Below are 18,666 nucleotides of genomic sequence, written 5' to 3'. Positions count from 1 at the left end.
TCATTCGCTTTTGACACAACCGCATATTGTGACTTTTGCTAGCCTAAAAATAATCCTGAGGATTTCAATGAAAGCAAAATGCTCTCACCGATGTGTGTGGAGAACATGAGTTGAAGGGTTTGGCACTAAAACAGGCAATAAAAAGCTTTGCTGAACCACAATAATTGAGACGCCGGACAATCTCAGATTGTATAGAGTCTAGACTCTATGCGAATACAAATAAATGCTTATTAGACATGCAAATTGGTCACGAAATGGCTAAGGGGTGTAAAAATAAAGTAATGCTTTGTATATATGCATATAAAATGTTTTCTTGACCTTTCTTACGATTTGTAAGCTTCAGATTTCTTACAAGTGATGCAAAGTCTAGCATAATTTTATTAATCATTTATATAAAAATGAATAGAATAAGCAATAACTTAAATATCAACTACACTCCATAAAGTGTAATTAAATGGTATAAGGCAATACATAAATATTTAATTAAGTTTAGTACTTTACGAGATAATTTTCTCATGAAAAATAAAGTCCACACAACGGATTATCATTTCATTGGTATTTGAGACATCAATGAACAGGGATTATATATTATATATTGCTATACAATTAAATACATTGTTATTTACATATGGCTCATATTTTAATGACCACAATATGTATGTAAATATAAATTTTATATTAACTTCGTGTAAAGCAGTTTCTGAGAGATGAGATGGATAAACAACGCGGACCTTTCTCTAAGGTCCTAAACTAACAAATTATTTGTGTTCTTAACCGCATCGTTATCAAAGACGCTGTGGATAATAACCTTAATAACCTTTATACAAATTACATTAAATTTCTTGCAAAAGCATGTTGAATTGAAAAGTGATATTTATGTATTGAATTAATGGTTCAAATTATAAATTTATATTTGCTAATGACAGTTTTGATTAACGTGTTTTTGAAAGTTGCCTGAAAACTCGCCTATTATAATGTACAACGTTGAAACTTTTGACATTTTATTTGACAGTATATTTAAGATATTTATATTGAAATTGAATAAAAATTCATAAACTATCGATATTGCTACCATGTTTCGTTTATTTTTAAAGAGACGTGCATACAACTTAAATTGAATAAAGTCAAGCAAAACTAAATTAAAATCAGAGAAAACTGTGGCTTTAAAGCTTTTGCTCTACATAAGTGATATTTCTTATATTTTTATTTAACATAAACTAGTTTCGACTTAGAATATTACTTGGTTAAATCAAACATTGCGGATTCAAACTTAATTTATTATTTTATTTAATACTTATATTTCAATATTTTAGGTCATCATAGACAAGGATCAACAACCAGCTCCCACGGAGGAAAGCACAATGGATCCAAGTTGGAAACTACTTATTTTACATTCGGAGGATTCGATTGGAATTTAACATTATTTCCAAACGGGAAAGACATGAGTAAGTAGTTTTTATATTAAATTATATCTTTTAGTATTATTATATATAATCACGCTTATTTATTAATCATTATAATATGTAATTATTTAATTGGTTTTATGGATTTAATATTCTCAAATAACTATCGTATAATACAGGTCTTTATAATATAAGCTACATATATACTACTACTACAAGGTGGAGAATCTATAATAATTAATTCGATCATAGCTCAAGCGTATGGAACGTGACGATATGACCTCTTAAATTAAATTCTTGATAGAATTATGTATAATTGAAAATGCTGGAATCGATAGCGATTTATATGTGCTATGTTGTGAACGTAATATGCAAATATTATATAAATCTATTTTAACTATTTATTTATTTAATAAATTATTGAGTATCCTGAATTAAATAAAATAACAGGCAATATTTATAATATCAATTCTAATCAATTACTATTTTAATATACAAAGTGACCCAAAAAACAAAACGGTACTTTATCAAAAGTTAAAGGGGAATTACAATACTCTTTTTATGTTATCGTTATTAACAGTATGGTAACTTGTTTTTTTAGTTACAATGTATATTTTAATAATATGATTCAAACACTATAGAATACCATTTTCATCTAGAAAAAATATTAGATATAACTAGTGTTTGTTAAATTCACAGTTTTTATTATCTTTTTATAAACTACTGCACTTTTTATATATTTTAAAGTATGTCACGTTCATCAATTTTTTATTTTCGTTCATAAATATTTAATCCGATTCTAAATATATAAAAGGATTTTATGCATTAAAAAATATTTTAATAATTAAGATATATAGTTTCATATCAACGCATATTTAAAACATTAGCATAATCATTTATTTCTTAAAAAAATATATTAATATATATGTTTTTAAGAAATATAGACTTACATTTATAAATGGTTTTAGATCGGTACGACTACATTTCGCCGTTTCTATTATACTTTATACAATAGATAAAGCTACAGACTCATCATCTGTTACAATCGACACAAATATTACATTTCCCCACGATTACCAAATTGTATGCGTTGTTTCTCTCTTTAACAAATTTAATAAGTACTTAAATAAATTTTCTAAAATAAGTAATAATATTTTTTATAATATATCTATTCCAGGAAGCAAATTGAGTAAACATATTACATATATAGGTCCCAATTTATCAATCACGTAAAAGATTTTTATTTTAACTTCCTGACAACTTCCGCTAGTCAATAAAATCTTATTGGCGCGGTAGTCGCGAATAAGTATGTATATTTATCACAGTAGAAATATTTTATTTGTATTTATGTTACTGAGAAACATGAATTTACACACATTATTTTAATATCAATTATTAAACATATCATGAAAATTTAAATATTCATGTTGACCAAACGGCTTTTGGCTTTAAAAATGTAAAAAAATTTCATATTAACAATCCATTAAAAAATTAAATATACTGTTATTTTAATACATGCGTCGAAAACTTCCGTCGCCCCTTGATTCATCAGTTTCTCGAATGCTCTCTCTTTAAAAAAGTCATTTTGAATACTTTGTGGCCGCCATATCGTTGGATCAATGGTCGGCTAGAGCTTTAGTCCGCTTTATCTTTTGTCGGCTGGATCTTTTGCCGTTGATGTATTGTCGTTAGAGCAAAATTCCGTGGAGCTTTTGTTGTTGAACTTATTATTTTAAGGCTTTATGACTATAATGTACAATATTATTTAAACACATTACACCTCTTAAAATCAATTGAAAATAACAAATTTTCAAAATAATATCACTTCTTACAAAAACCGAAAAGGGTATATAAAGTCATACATTAGTGTAGGACACTGGGTTTATTTTTTAATTAAAGTTTTTAATTAACAATTTGGTAAGCTTAAATCGCGCTCCCATGAGATTTGAGACACGTTCCGCTCGAAATTACGAGCTCATTTTTTATCCGTCATATTCCCTAGATGACGATCGAATGCCTGACGAACATTTTCCAACACAACCGCGCAAATATGCACGTAAAATTTTAAACTAAATTTCATTTGGCTAGAACGGAATTCCAGTAGGGAAAATTCAATTTATGCTCCGGCTTCGAAATTCGTACCCGATACTCTTGACGGGCGATAAAAGTTGCTTCGCTTGCGACACTTTATACGTGTTAAAATTTGTGTCGTTCTGTATACACTAAATAAGTATAAACGTGTATCAAAATATACTGAACTTTTGTATAACAAATTTCGACTAAATTATATTTTTTAATAACAAAAAACATTATAGTGTTCTTATCTTTGAGTCCGGGGTATTTATTATTTTAAGACAAAAGTTTCTATTTAATTTATTTTGCAAAGGTTGAAACGTGTATTCCGTGGGTGAGTCCATAAGCTGCAAGTGTCTCCCTCCAAAATGTATTTGATCTGGATTCCAATGGCAAAGCAAGCAAAGAGAGAAGCGGCGGCTTCTGTGATATTCGCTGGAGCCGCTTTTTCTCGGTTAAAGTTCATATTAGAGAGATCTTAATATCTGAGCTTAAAAATTCTTTATAAAACTACCATGACCAAGCCGGCAAACTGGTGTATATTTATCTTTTATTTTTTATAAAAAAGGGTAGCAAAACTGTCAAAAATTTAGTACACGAGAGCAAAAAAGTTCACCGCTAACATTACTGGTTCTTGGCTTTCTAGAAAGTATCTGCTAGTGAATATTACAATTATTAATCAGAAAAAAAAAATCAAAAAATCCTTAACTTGTTTTGGGTATATTTTAACTATTATCGGGTGTGGCACATTTTAGTCGATTTAACTTCAGAATTTACTTTGTTGACGTTTTCTCAATTTCATTAAAAATATTTTCGTTAGTGTTTATTCCATGCAGACTATTCATAGCAACTAATTCCTCAGTCTCTTCAAACATAGCATTCACTTCCAAAATAAGCAATGTAATGCAAACCACTAACACACTTAGTAAATACCTGTTTGCATAAGTCTTTAAAAATTTGTAATTTTACCTATCTTCTTAAGATATATTTATATTGGTCTATCAATTAATTTTTCGTTAAAATAATTTTATTATCATAAAAACCCATTTGATAAATTCACATACTAACAACCTCTTAAAATATATTTTTATTACTTTTAATGAATTTATACGATTAAATATATTCATACTTAACTACTACATTTACGTGACACTCGTATCAAGTTTTTAATGAAATTAAAAAATGTGTAACAGATACGAGAGAGAAAATTAAATATATAATATCATTTATTTCTAAGAGTTTTTAATTTATTTTTGCACTTATAATATAATTTAATATATTTTAAAATATATATTTTTTTTTATTGACTATAGTTTTAATTTGACATTCTATTATTGTTTTTATTATTTTTTAATGCTTTTTATGTTATTTTTCAACTAGCCTGTATTACATAAGTAACATAATAAAAAAAAAATATTAATTTACACCTATATTTTGTTGAGCGATGAAAAATTGTATATGATATAGAATATCAAACCCATAACCGCTTTAATACAAAGCTCTAATATCATTTTTCATTAAATCATGCGGCATATCTGTGTTTTATCAAGCCTTAATTTTCCGTAGCTTTTGACGTTGAAATATTGCTTGCCAAAAAATGGCCGCACGAAAATAATTAGTTATAGGTATTTTTGTACTAGAATTAGTAAAATAAATCACTCCACTACATATTTAATTAAGTCTAGGTATGACCATAACCACTAACTCAAATAATGCAACTTAGCAAGCTTATTTAAAACTCATCACGTTTCTACAAATATGCATAAATTTTTAATCAACTCCTTTGCGCGTTGCACCAGTTCCAAATTTGCATACAAATCTTTATTAGCTCACCTGCACTGCCAACAGTTTATAAAGTAAATATTGCCTTAATTATTTACAGACAAAGCAACGTGAAACCGTTGTTCGGCAAACTGAATATTTGATGTCGCTGACAGCAAAGTTGTGCGACTCTATGCGAGAAGTGCAATATTACATGAAAGGATCTTCTCTTTAATTAAACAATAACGTGTCTCAACGTAGAATTTAGCTTATTTTAATTAAGGAGAATCGCAGTGAACATATGAGAGGAATTATCATTTAAATGAAACCATCGTGATATTCATTATACAAATGCTTTAAATAATTTTCAGAATAATTCTACTCTGAGTTTGTCGTTTGAAAACTATACCATACACGTTTCAGTGATTTATATCTATTTAACAGTTTAACTCAATAATATACATATTATTCACACATATATATTAATATACATTTATTCAATACAAGATATTAAAATAAATCGTCGAAAAAATATATTCGCTTAAAGTTGCCTTTATTAAAAAAAATAACATAATATTAGCCGACCGTTTAAGTTAAATAGACAATAAACTTTATATATTGTAAATAATATATATTTGTGAAAATATCAATTTTCGTAACTGCATATTTTGTATTCGTGTTTGTTTCATACAAAAAGCAATATTGAATGAGTAAGTTCTTTCCAATTCCGCAGCAAATCAGACAGACATCAGAGAGCAAGGAAGTAAGAAATTTAATAACTCATTGGAAGGAGAAGCCGAGAATCAGTTGGGTGAGAATTAACCCCCTTCTTACCTCTCACTCCCTTCAATAATCTTCTTCTCTTGCATCACCAACTACTTTCAACCCTAAAAAATATATTTTAAAATGTTCCTTTTTCTTCGTAAAAATTGATGAACGATGACATATTTGTATTTTTTTTAAATATACTCGTAAGTTTAAATTAATTTATATTATTTTATTAAATATTACATATAACAATGTAAATAATTATGCTAATGGGCTAATGCATAAAATTTGATAAATTTTAATGCTTCTATAATATATACTCTTCTATTGTATGAGGAATACGTTATTTATTTTAATTTAGTTAATGTTACAATCAAAATATTTGTTATATGTACAATAGACTCATTAAGAAAATAGTTAAATACATCGAGCGTCAAATATCAATCAATCGATTAAAATATTATACTTCTAAATTTATATTTTTTAATTATCACGTCTCTATACACATAGTATATGAAGCGCACATATTTTTGGTTTTAACATAAAATATTACCTAATTCCCTAATTTCTTTTTTTGTGTTGTGTTTTCTTTTAGTAAACCATATATTAAGTTTTAATTTAGATATAACCTCTTTAATGCATACGAATATGAAAGAAAAAATATTGTAAATCTTTATTAAAAGGTATTTTTATTAATTGTTTCAAAATTTATACTGCATTAATAAAGTATTATATTTCTAATCATAAAGAATTATATAATTTTCTTGCAATAATCTTATTTATATATTGTAACATATAAGATATACCAAATTAAGAAAACAATTATACTAAATATCGTGAAAGGTTATTGTTACAAAACTATAAAAACGGTATATCAAAACTAATTTTAATAAATATTGAATATAAAGATATAGTCTATGATATTTCAAAGTTTAAAAATAACATAAAATTAAATAATTGTATTGCTTTGATATGTATGTGTCTTGTTTTACAACATATGTTTTAAAATTCAAAAGTTTTTAGAATACCTGAATGACACAGTTATTCAGCGCTTCTTTTATAGTGTTAAGTAGTCAAGAGGTTAGTAGACTAAGGAGAAAAACGATTTAATTTTTTTCAAGAGCGATACATAAATATTTACAAATTAGGTAGTGATTAAAGGTTATTAATGACGGCGATTTTAATTGACTAATTACAAACAATGAGTCATATATTTAAAAATGGATTTTTGGATTATTTTTTAAAACAATATTCTCATAATTTAAATAATTGTTATTAATTAACCTGCATAGCAAAATATTTATAAGTATTTTACTTATAAACTAAATAGGAAAAGATAATTTATATACCAAGAATTGGCAAGCAATGTATCTTTTCTCCTCTTCTATAAAAACATTTTCCGGTGCATTTATTGTCACTGAAGTTCATCTGAATGAGATCAAAAGTGAAAATTAAAATACTGAGCAAATACATTAATTATATAAATAGGGTTATTAAAACATATAGATACTGACTGAAAACTTTACCTACACTACCATCTGAGGTAGTAAGAAATGTTAATTACATTTTTTTAAATATGGGAATTTAAAAATAAATTCGTTTTCTTTTCGCTTAATGTTTGGTTATGTAACGTATTACATACACACTATGTTAAAGCAGTATGCTATCTATGGGAAATCCAATTTCATGCACGTCACTTTTGCGTAACTAGTGCAGAACCCGTTCATGGTCACCGCCCGTCTTAATAACGTCACGCGCCCTCGGAATGATACATTTGCACTTTTGTTTTCTCAGGCTTAGGCAGCGAAGGCAGGGTGTCTATCTATCTGAATCGGCTGACGGGATTCGATCATAGATGCAGAGTGAGGTATGCGGTGGCTTTGGGAGAGGGCCCTCGACGTGTCGAATCTGGACCGCTGGAAGACATCTCAGATGCCGAGGGGAGGGCTAGGGGATGGCATCCACGAGCACGACTAACCGACATTGCCATTAAGGTAGGTAAAACCACTTTCATGTTGAGCATGTGGATTCAACAGCGTCAATATCCTCTCTCCCCGGGGAATGCATTTTATCTTATGACCGCACAGAAGCCGAGCATCGACGTGATGCATGCAAAGTCCAATACCTTTAAGACAGAATACTTTTATACTCGACATGTGGTACGTAGCCACATACACATTAAGAATTCTGATTCACGGCACTTTTTAGAATTCCGTGAATCAAAATTATCTTTAAGATCTTTATATTTAACATTTTTATATATAAAACCTATATTTAACGTTTTGTGTAATTTCAGTTTGTTGACTAGTAAAATTAATTATTTTCGAGAGTATCTAAGAAAAATTTACCATCGTGTTATTTTGTAAAAGAATGCGATATTTAATTCTACAATATTCAAATTTTGCTTCACACTTTTTCATTAATAACATCAAAATCTTCAATTAAGTATTTTTTTAATATAAATCTGATATTAAATTCAGTGTTGTGATATTCTTATATTATAATTTTCAAGCAATTAATATTTTACAGCGCAATAAAATATTGATTAATATTTTATCTCACAAGTTATATAGTCATTAGGTCTTTCCTCCCAACTATAAGTTATCCCTATAAATTATCTCTCATGCCAATTTTAAATGTTAAATTATTTTACAGATTGATCGCATTGTATCTTTAATATCGTAGATTTCATAAGATTTCGTAACTTCTGAATCCAGGATGTCATGTAGCTTTTATATTAACCTTTCATTGCAAAACTACTACTCATAGTTCAGCGTCGTCATGTGATATTTTTCTGGACATTACGTTTATACCACAATTTTATATTTTTTACATCTCATGTAAAAATATAAAAAATCTAAATTTCACATAACAATTCCTATAAGAAAGACGACGGAAATAAATTAATCCAAGTACACTAAATCGTTGCAATTGAAGCACGCGTGGAGAGGAGCCAAAGCAAATAAACCTCCTTCATCTCGACTAAACGTTTTTAAGCACATACATAGACTTTACTTCTATTCGGAAGTAAAGTCTATGTATCATTTACTTCTGTTCGGAATACACTTCCGTCAGGATTTTCATTAAAACCTTCACGAGATACACCCAATTTGGGATACAAGAGATCGATTGAGGCTTAAAAGATCAAAAAAGCAACCGCTTCCCACTTCATGTCAACCTGACGAAATCCATAATTCTTCTATATTTATTGCACGTCTTCTATATTTAAATTTTATAGTTTTGCCATATGAAAATATAAACACGCTGAAGCTAGGTCAGTACAAATTATATTGCAAAATGATTGATGCTTAAAAAAAACAGACCAATTAATTATTTGTTGAAGTATTTTCGTAGTATGTTTTAAACGCTTTAGACATTTTAAGCCTTTATATTACATTGATATATTTTCTACAATATTGAATAAGATTTTAGATTTATATTTAAGTTTAAAAGTACAGGTCTGCGAAAATAAAGCCACTGTCAATGAATCAATAAAGTATTAGTTAATTTGCAATAAATATTATATATAAGCAAACATTGCCGTCTAGTATTTTATACAGTCGTCTACAAAAGATGTGGCGGCTTAAAATATACTTTTACCACTTTACTATATAGCAAATTCATGGAGCGAGACGTAAAACACGTTTTTTATGAGCTTTGACATTTCTAGCAGACGACTCTTACGAGCACGAAATGTAGATCAGTATTTTTCAATTTTATATTTATATCGCCGTAACTTTTAATAAAAACAGGAAGAAATACAGTTATTAAAAAATATATGCGCATATTATAAACATGCCATTGAAAATAAAGATTTATAGGGCTAACGTATTAATTTAAAATATATATACAATATATAAATTTATTAATGAAATAATTTTATTTAATTCATTAAAATAAATATTATTTATAAGCAGTACTTTTTTGTGATTTAACGCGGTGAAACAGCGTTCCTGCACTTTTTTACTGTATTTAAGTATATTTTTCACGTAAATTTTTATCTTAATAATTTTTTAGTGGAAAAGTCTAAGCCCAAGTTTAAAAATGAAAGAAAATTCCAATTACTGCTCAATCGCCAGTCCCACTAATAACAAATCCAAAACAAAAACAGAAAATATGGAAATATTGGTGCAAGTTAATTGAATAAGTCTCAAGCTGATCTTGAGGAGCAAGGCCAAAATCAAAATGATTGGCCTCAAAACGCAATTGGAACTCAAAAATGAATAGTTGAATATACACAAAATTAGACTTGGCTGCACACATTGCAGAAACTATGGAACTTTTGAAATTAAAACGACGATTTGAATGAAAATTTGCAAAAAATTGGCCAACAATGAAATCACCTATTCTATAAAATATATATTAATAAGATAGAAAGCTAGAATTCAGTGAGCTTTGAAAAAAAAAATCGATCTCATAGAATTTGCTGTATACAAAGTAGCGTTAAAAATATTTTTGAAGCCGAAAAAAACATTTTTTTTCATGAACTCAAAAATTTTACAAATGCCAAAATATTCATGACGAAAAAACATATCATTAATAAAATAAATATTTTAGGACTGAAAAAAGTATTAACAAAAAACTATATTTTTAAAATAAAATATGAACAATGGCAAAAAGTGTCCAAAACTTTATGAAACGATTGCTTATAAATTCAATTATCGGGCTTTGTTTCTATACTTTTCATATATTTATCGTTTTAAACTAGCTTAGAGAAAACATATTTTATTTTAAGCACGCGTTTTCATGGCATCAATCAATGTTGTACAAATGTAAAATTAATATTTATTAGTTTTAATATAATAAGTTTTACAACTAAAGCATCTGCGATCCAAAGTGTAAAAAAATTCATCCTGCGTAATTAATTTATAAAATTCCAATCTAAAGACAAAATATTAGAAAAGTTTGCGGTCGTTTTAAAGTACAAAAAAGACAATTAATTTTTATTTTAGCTTGCTACGCTGCAGCCGGCGAAGATATTTCTTTCAATTAAAAGTCCTTATATAAACGGGGGCCAACTTTAATTGTTTTCCTTAATTAAGTATGCAAATGTCGTTAAACGGTCGATTTTATAACTAAAACAATAAAAATGACTATTTAACTCTTATCAATAAAATTATTTAATACAAATTTAATTTGTGACGTAATGAGAACGGTAATAATTTCTTACTTAAGGTTTAATGGTATAATTAAACGATTATGAATAACCAGGTACCGTTTTTACATGACCATCCTGTATATTCGTGTGTGTACCCTCTTAATGCCACCATTAATTTAATATACCACTAACCCGCAAGATAGTAATTAATCTGAAACACTTGTACGTAATGGCGTCTCAAGGTACGCAGAGTTTCTTGTAAATTATTGTAAGCAGGATCAGATAACTCTCGTTTGAACGAACGTTACATCGGCTAGTCGTGTCAGGATACGTCAGGCAATATATAAAACTAATCTTGCATTTGTATATGTAGATAATGTAACTCTTACACAGTATGTATAATGTACTAATACTGCATAATCCATGTTTGCATCATTTACCCGTCGTTAGAACCGTTCATTAATCTTTTATAACGTCAAAATTATACACTAGAATAGTCAGGCCAATCCGATGTTTAATCAAAAGGGATGTGTATAAGTATATATAATTTTTATATAGGTACGTAGGGAATTCTAATTGAACATAAACATACGTTATTATTGAATCGCAATGGGTACAAGGGAAGCACTTTTGAATTGAGCACAAACAATCCTCTCTTGCTGAAATCGAGTTTTTGCCATTGTTTTTGCAACTTTGGCAAACGTAGAAAAGTTATATGAGAATATTCCTTTCGAGCAAAATTTACGCCGAACACATAGAGAATTTGCTAAAATATGAGGATGCTTAGCGAGTACATTTTTTCGTAATTGCACAACATTTGCATTATGAGATTTTTCTCTATATAAGTAGAACCATTGTGAATCAGTACAAAGTTTATTTAAATTAATAAATAGCCTCAAAATAATTGCACGTTTCTTAATAAATGAATGCATATTCTAATAAAAATATTTTATTAGTTATTATTCTGATTTGATTCAAATGAATTTGTGGCCTTTTACATATTGCCTCAATTAAAAAAAAGATAGCGATCGTCATAAGTTGTATACGCTGTTTTGTATTGTTAAATTATTTAAATATTGATTAAACAAAACGTAAATGTCAAAAAACTGCAAAGTTCAACATAAAGGGCAAAGAGCAAAAGAGAAAAATAATTTAAAGTCAGTTACTAATTATTACTTTTCATGTTACGCTGTTTAAAATACGTAAAAGGACTTGATAAATACGTAATACAAAGTTCAGACTAGTACTTAAAACAAAAATAAAAGTATCCAGCATATTTTAGACATGGTAATTATATCATAGTATAATATAGTTAATTATAAACTAGCAACAACTTACTTTAGAGCAGTAAAAAGTCAGCAAGGGAAGGGCAATTCTTAATGAGCGAGGAAAAACATGTCGAAATTTTTCAAATATGAACGATAAAATACAAAAATAAACGTGCTCCTCAGTTAAAATTAACCCATATAAAGAAGACTTTCTGGCGGCTGCCATGTATCACAAAGACAGGGAAAAATACCTAAATTCCAATTGACTATGGATTAGATAGCGCCCTATGGTGAACCGGCAAGATAAAGGATGTAATTTACTACTTTTATATAAAGTAAATAATTCATCATCTTACTTTATAAAAAAAGTAATAGGTTTACATAAACTTAATAATATGATTTTCGATATATCTGAATAAAGGCAATATGTTATGAAAATATTACTTAATATTTTAAATCATAAAAAATATAAAAAATAACATCTGTAATATTGAGCGTGCAAAAAAGAAATAAACATATGCTTTTCTTAATAAACTGTTTGCATGTTAAGACTATAATAAAAAACTTTGATATTAGTACTCGAATTTTTCCAGATAGGATGCTTCCGGACCCGAATTTTTCCGGACAATCTTTCCTGATACTGATTTTTATGGACACAAATTAATTCGGACACTGATTTTTCTAGACGTGATTTTTTTCGGAAACTAATTATTTCAGACATAGATTATTACGGACAAAAAATATTTTTAATATTACCGAACACTGAACCTTCTAACATATCTCTGTACAACTATGTAATTATCTTACTTCATGTAATTTAATTACCTTGCATTATTTAGTTCATAATTTGAGGCATTTTACTTTCTTTGAATATTTACCAAAATTTTAATAATAGATCATGAAAATCTTTTTTCCTTTCCCTTAGCTTTCGATTCATTGTTGTCAACCAAAGTAAGACTACCTCTGCCCCATTTATCTTTATAACTCACGTCCTTTTTCCTAAATTTCTCAAATGAACGTCGTATACGGGTTTGGAAATACTCTATCGAATTATTGGTTTCTCCACAATATAAACTTCAATACTACCTTAAATAAATACTCAACCTAATAGATTTTATCGAAAGCCGTCTTGTATTGAGTGTTTCAAATCACTTCGCAATTCGCGTCGTCAAAGATGTTATAACCGAAGTTTAATATTACAAAGTGAGTGCGATTTTCTTCGATAAGTAATGGATTTCAATTTAACGGTCGTGAATTATAGCTACTATTCAGAAAACTTTTGCGATGAAAAATCTGTCAGATCGCTTTTATTAAATCATTGCTAAAACCGATTTACCTCTAACATTTATTTAATTAAATCCATCAATTTCATGAGCATTTTATTACGTTTATAAAAACGGTTACCTATTAAATATTATGAACACACTATGTTCGCTTCATACATATATGGTATTAATCGATCTCACGCGGTGGTTACGTCTCGTCGTTAAATATTAACGGCAGCGCGTGCCGCGGTTTATATTTTCGTGAAATATTTAAACAGGTCCACCCTTTTGTCGGATAGGTATGATGAGTGCGGTTTAAGGTCGTAAATGACCGCCAACAAAAGACCTTCAACCGACGCAGAAAACATATCAGGGAAGTAAGGATAGCATTATGCGGGTAAGGACGCCCGTAGCAAATCCCATAATAAATTGATAATACACGTGTTAAGGGCAGAGTCCTTTCGGTCAAAGGTCGTATACGTGGTGCGAATAATTGCTGCCTCCGGAGAGATCGATCTCAGGCCAAACAGCGTCCCTTCCTAGCAGCGATCCAATTAGCCGAATTACTTTGAGCCCTATATATAAACATATATAATATAATATATATTTTTTTAATTTCCTTTTTTGTAATTATCTCGCTTGCCAGCTGTTTCGTGTTACCCTAAAATAAATCAGTCATTGATGCTAATTTTAACTGAGTATTTATTTTCAATATTTTTTTATTATATTTTATTTATTTTTTCACATATTTTTTTTAAACGAATCAGATTAATTATATTTAAACGAAATTAATCCCTATATTGTCACATGATAAATCATATTACCTGAAAGAGTGAGAAAAAGTGAAATTTATTTTTAATATGGATTATTGTTATTATTCTACAACAATTTTTTTAACGTTTTTAGACCACATTAATATAATTAGACACTACCAATTCGTTCAATAATTAAATTAATAACAGATGGTTATTTAAACATTAAACCTATTTATTACTTTAACTATGTTTAATTTATATTATTAGTTTTTATTTAATTTTATTTAAATTACCTTAAGTTTTTAGCTTTGACACAAATATACGATAAACACAACTATACAAATATACGATAAATACAATAAATACACAACTAACGGTCCATATGTTGCCTGGGATTGAGGATTAACACAAATAGCCTACAGTTGGTTTGAGAGAGACATTCCTGTTAAATTTATTAACATACATAAATCGTCAGATAATTATTCAGATAAAAGTACACTAATTTACCATTGTTTACAGTTAAACCCTTAGCGGGAAATAATTAATAAATATTAACACTTTTCTTTTTTTAAATAAGTTTGAAAAACCAACTGTTAAATTTTTAGCGTTGCGCGTAGTCACTAAATCGTAACTATATATGAGATAAAGGGTTGGGGTCGGTCGACCTCATATTTCTCAGGGCCTTTATGATTTATACACTATATTTTACAATCATATGATTTATACACTATATTTTTATAAAACTTTTTATAAGAAAAGTTATATTATTTTTGTTAATTTTCTGGTTTAAAATATTTTTGAAATAAAACAGTGACTTAATCTTGAATTTTCAACATCTTACGAATATATTTTACGGAAATCGTAAATTTTCTAACTCAGCTTTAAGTGTAATTATTTATACCACTTAAGTAAATTAAAAAAAAAGATTTTAGGTCTTAATTTGATAATTCCAAATATTATTAAAATATCATAAACAATTTATGTAGATATCACATTTCTGCTGGGATTTAAATGTTGAAAATAATGCACATTATCCACAAATTGCTTAGGTATATCTAAAAAAGTATTATCTCAACGGTAATCAATTTTAACTCCCTAGTTCCAACGCCATCATCTAAATTTAAATTTGTTCTCAACGGAAAGCGTTATCAATGAAACATTTCGGATGAAATCCAATGCAGCGATATCTCGGCAAGTTTTCGTGGATTCCTAAAGAAGGCTATTTGCATGATAATATAAAGTCGCTTTCCTCTGCCTTTCTGTTTTCTTTACGGTTTCGGCGTCAGGTATAATATTATACAGACACACAGAAAAACTGAGTGGAACGTGCCACCTTGGCCAAGATTGCAATTTTTTGTTTCGCTATGGTCACACTTTTCGCAGAAAAAGTTGTCCATTACGCCGCAGACCACGAGGCGAATACTAATGAAAAGCGCCCTAGACAATCGTTTCGTATTCATCATCGCACCTTCGAATTTAGCGTAGGAGCTTAAATATACTCTGCGTAGAACTTTTGTAAAACACATTAACGTTCTTATACGCGGGTTGAGCGAATTAAAACGTTGTTTGAACAATCTAATTTGGGTAACGTTCTACTGGAAAACCAAAACTTATATGACAAGTCTTTCCATTATAAATATGCCATTACTAAATATACAGTTTATAACTAGCAGTACAGTTTCTTGATTGTGATATCGTAGTATTATCCATTCATTCATAAATTCATATATTTTTTTATTATAATTAAATTAAGACTGTCTTACGATTTGCCTTAAATTAAAGATATATGTGTCAGGGGCGGGCGGTGAAATAATTTCCCTCTCGCTTGCTCCCGTGTTGAGTAACGAAAGTAAGTGAGAGAAGAGAGCATGCGTTCAGCATGCTCTTATAAATTGATCAAAGTATCTCACTGCCCGCGCCTGATATGTATGTATCTATGGATAAATATTTTTTATAAGTTAAAAGCAGCGACGTATATAGTTCTTTATGCACAATTGGTGTGATTTTTGTGTATTTTCAAAGATCAGAAAATGATGACTTACTTAATATATATTTATTTCAATATTCTAAAAAAATTTACATTCATACTAATTATATTATATAATTAATACTCATTTTGATGTTTACAATAAATCGTTGGCTTCAATTTGATAAAAAAAAATAAAAAAATATAAAACAAAACATTTTTAATTATAATTTAAGGGACAAAATTAAAAATGTCTTTTACAAATTAAGCGAAAGAAAACGAAAAATACAGGGGAAAAAATAAGTGATAATTTGAGTACATTTCATTGGAGAACTAGAATTATTGATATATTGTATTTAGTCTCTAATGTGCTTTGGCATTTTGAACTTGTATTTATATTGAGCCAAAATTCATTTTTATAAAAATGGCTAATATGCATTTTTTTATTTAGAATAAAAAGGTGTATTATAAATTATTTTTATAGCAAGACTTACTTTGCAATTTTTCAAAATTATAACAGGAACCTCGACTTTGCATATTCGAGTTAAGACATATTCTAAATCCAAATATAGATACAATACATACTTCGCTTAAAAAATAAATAATTTTATATACATTATTATTTTACATCACCAAAGTCAAGCAATATTTATAGAAAAAATCCAGAAACATTTTTAATCTCACTTAAATACAAACTAGTTTAATAAATTTAAAAAACAAACCAAATTACGAATTATTAGAAAAGCAGCAAGTACAGATATAGAAAAAATTTAGGAATTTAAAAAACTATAAATAAATATAATAACTTTATATTTTTTTAATGTTAATTAAACTTGCTTTTTCTGGTAGTGAAAACCACATCACACATTTATATTACGAGAAAAGCGAGCAGGAGAATTCAAAGACCGTTTGACCCCAATTTTGGTCAGTAATGCTAATGAAGATTTTCAATTAAAACTACTGCATGTGTATCATTCCAAAACACTAAAAGCCATGAATTTTGAAACCTTATCTTCCTGTGATTTTCAAATTTGCTGAGAAATACAAATGGACATATTTATAAAGCTGGATATTATGCACTTGAAAAAATAAAAATAATCGATTATTGATACAAGTTACGCTTCTGACTTTAATTCATTTTTTTATTATTTAGTTCTTTATACATACATGACCATAATCAATTTTGACGTATGCTTCCAATAGAATTAAGCCACTTTAATGACACCCGTTTTATTATTGCCAGACTATCACAATAGTGAAAATATATAAGAGCACTTCCAACATGATTTTACATATCTATACCTCGTTAATAAAAACGCTATAGATATATAATAGATTAAATTTATCAGTGTATATTGTATTCCATAACTAGCTAATAAAACAACATTTGCTTTAAAAATATGGTGATAAAAAATGTGGGGATTATTGTTAAACTATCTAATTACGCTGTAAAGAAAAATATCTGATACAATTTTCAATTTTCTGTTTGTCTAAAAAATCGTCGTAATTAACAGTTACCTAAGATAAACATGTTATATAATATTTATATAGTACACAGTTTAATCTCATTGCATAACTACAGCGTTAATCTGGATACGTAAGTAAATATAACTCTCTAGAATCCTATGTTTATATATTTACTCTCCACAATCCTACACCCTTTGACCGATGTAAATCAAATTGTGCATAGTTACTCTTTGCGACTCTGAGCTCAAAATACCCTACAACCTCTCCTTAACCGTCTCATCTAAATCCCTGATATAAATATATTATGTTTCAAATCGTATCCTATATTCCTTTGTTCTTCACCGTTGACATTTCGAAATTAATTAAAATTATATTTGTACACTCTTTCTGAAGTACTTTCCAATCTATGTATATACATATGTAAATATAAAAAGAATAGGTCTCTTAGTTTTTCTTAATTTCAAGCAACTATACTAAAACGTTATCAATTGATCCATTATATTCATATATAATCTATATGACTGGTAATAAAAAGAATTTTCAGCATCATATATTTCAATTAGTTATAAAAATACGTATAGAAAATAATTTTAAAATAATGCTGCAAAATTAATTAAACCGAAAATAAATTAAAAAATCAATACCATATGTAAATTGATATATAAATTAGGTTACAGATTTATGATTTCAAATAATAGTTGAAATTTAATGCAGTGTAACTAACTATATTAATCTAATTACTTGCAATTTACGTTCAGTTTAACACGTTTATGCTTGTGTAGATACACTGCACATTCCAGTCCAATATTGTACACAATAATTAATTTAGTGTGAAGTTATAA

The 18,666-nt window shown here is 28.1% G+C and overlaps 1 protein-coding gene across 2 annotated transcripts in view; it reads left to right on the top strand.

The window, feature by feature from the left end:
- The window catches only part of LOC148227368 (uncharacterized), a 161,335-nt gene that overhangs the window by 70,100 nt on the left and 72,569 nt on the right, over positions 1-18,666 (top strand). The window contains exons 5-7 of one of the 2 annotated variants that reach the window (XM_088201797.1): positions 1,314-1,445; positions 5,971-6,048; positions 7,800-7,999. In XM_088201797.1, the coding sequence (XP_088057923.1) occupies positions 1,314-1,445; positions 5,971-6,048; positions 7,800-7,999 (410 nt within the window). The remainder of the gene's footprint in view (positions 1-1,313; positions 1,446-5,970; positions 6,049-7,799; positions 8,000-18,666) is intronic. The other variant, XM_088201798.1, reaches the window with a different exon arrangement.

This window comes from Plectrocnemia conspersa, unplaced genomic scaffold, assembly GCF_051122295.1.
Source record: "Plectrocnemia conspersa isolate PC_06_02 unplaced genomic scaffold, ASM5112229v1 ptg000013l, whole genome shotgun sequence".
NCBI lineage: Eukaryota > Metazoa > Arthropoda > Insecta > Trichoptera > Polycentropodidae > Plectrocnemia > Plectrocnemia conspersa.
This window is presented reverse-complemented; position numbering and strand designations above follow the sequence as displayed.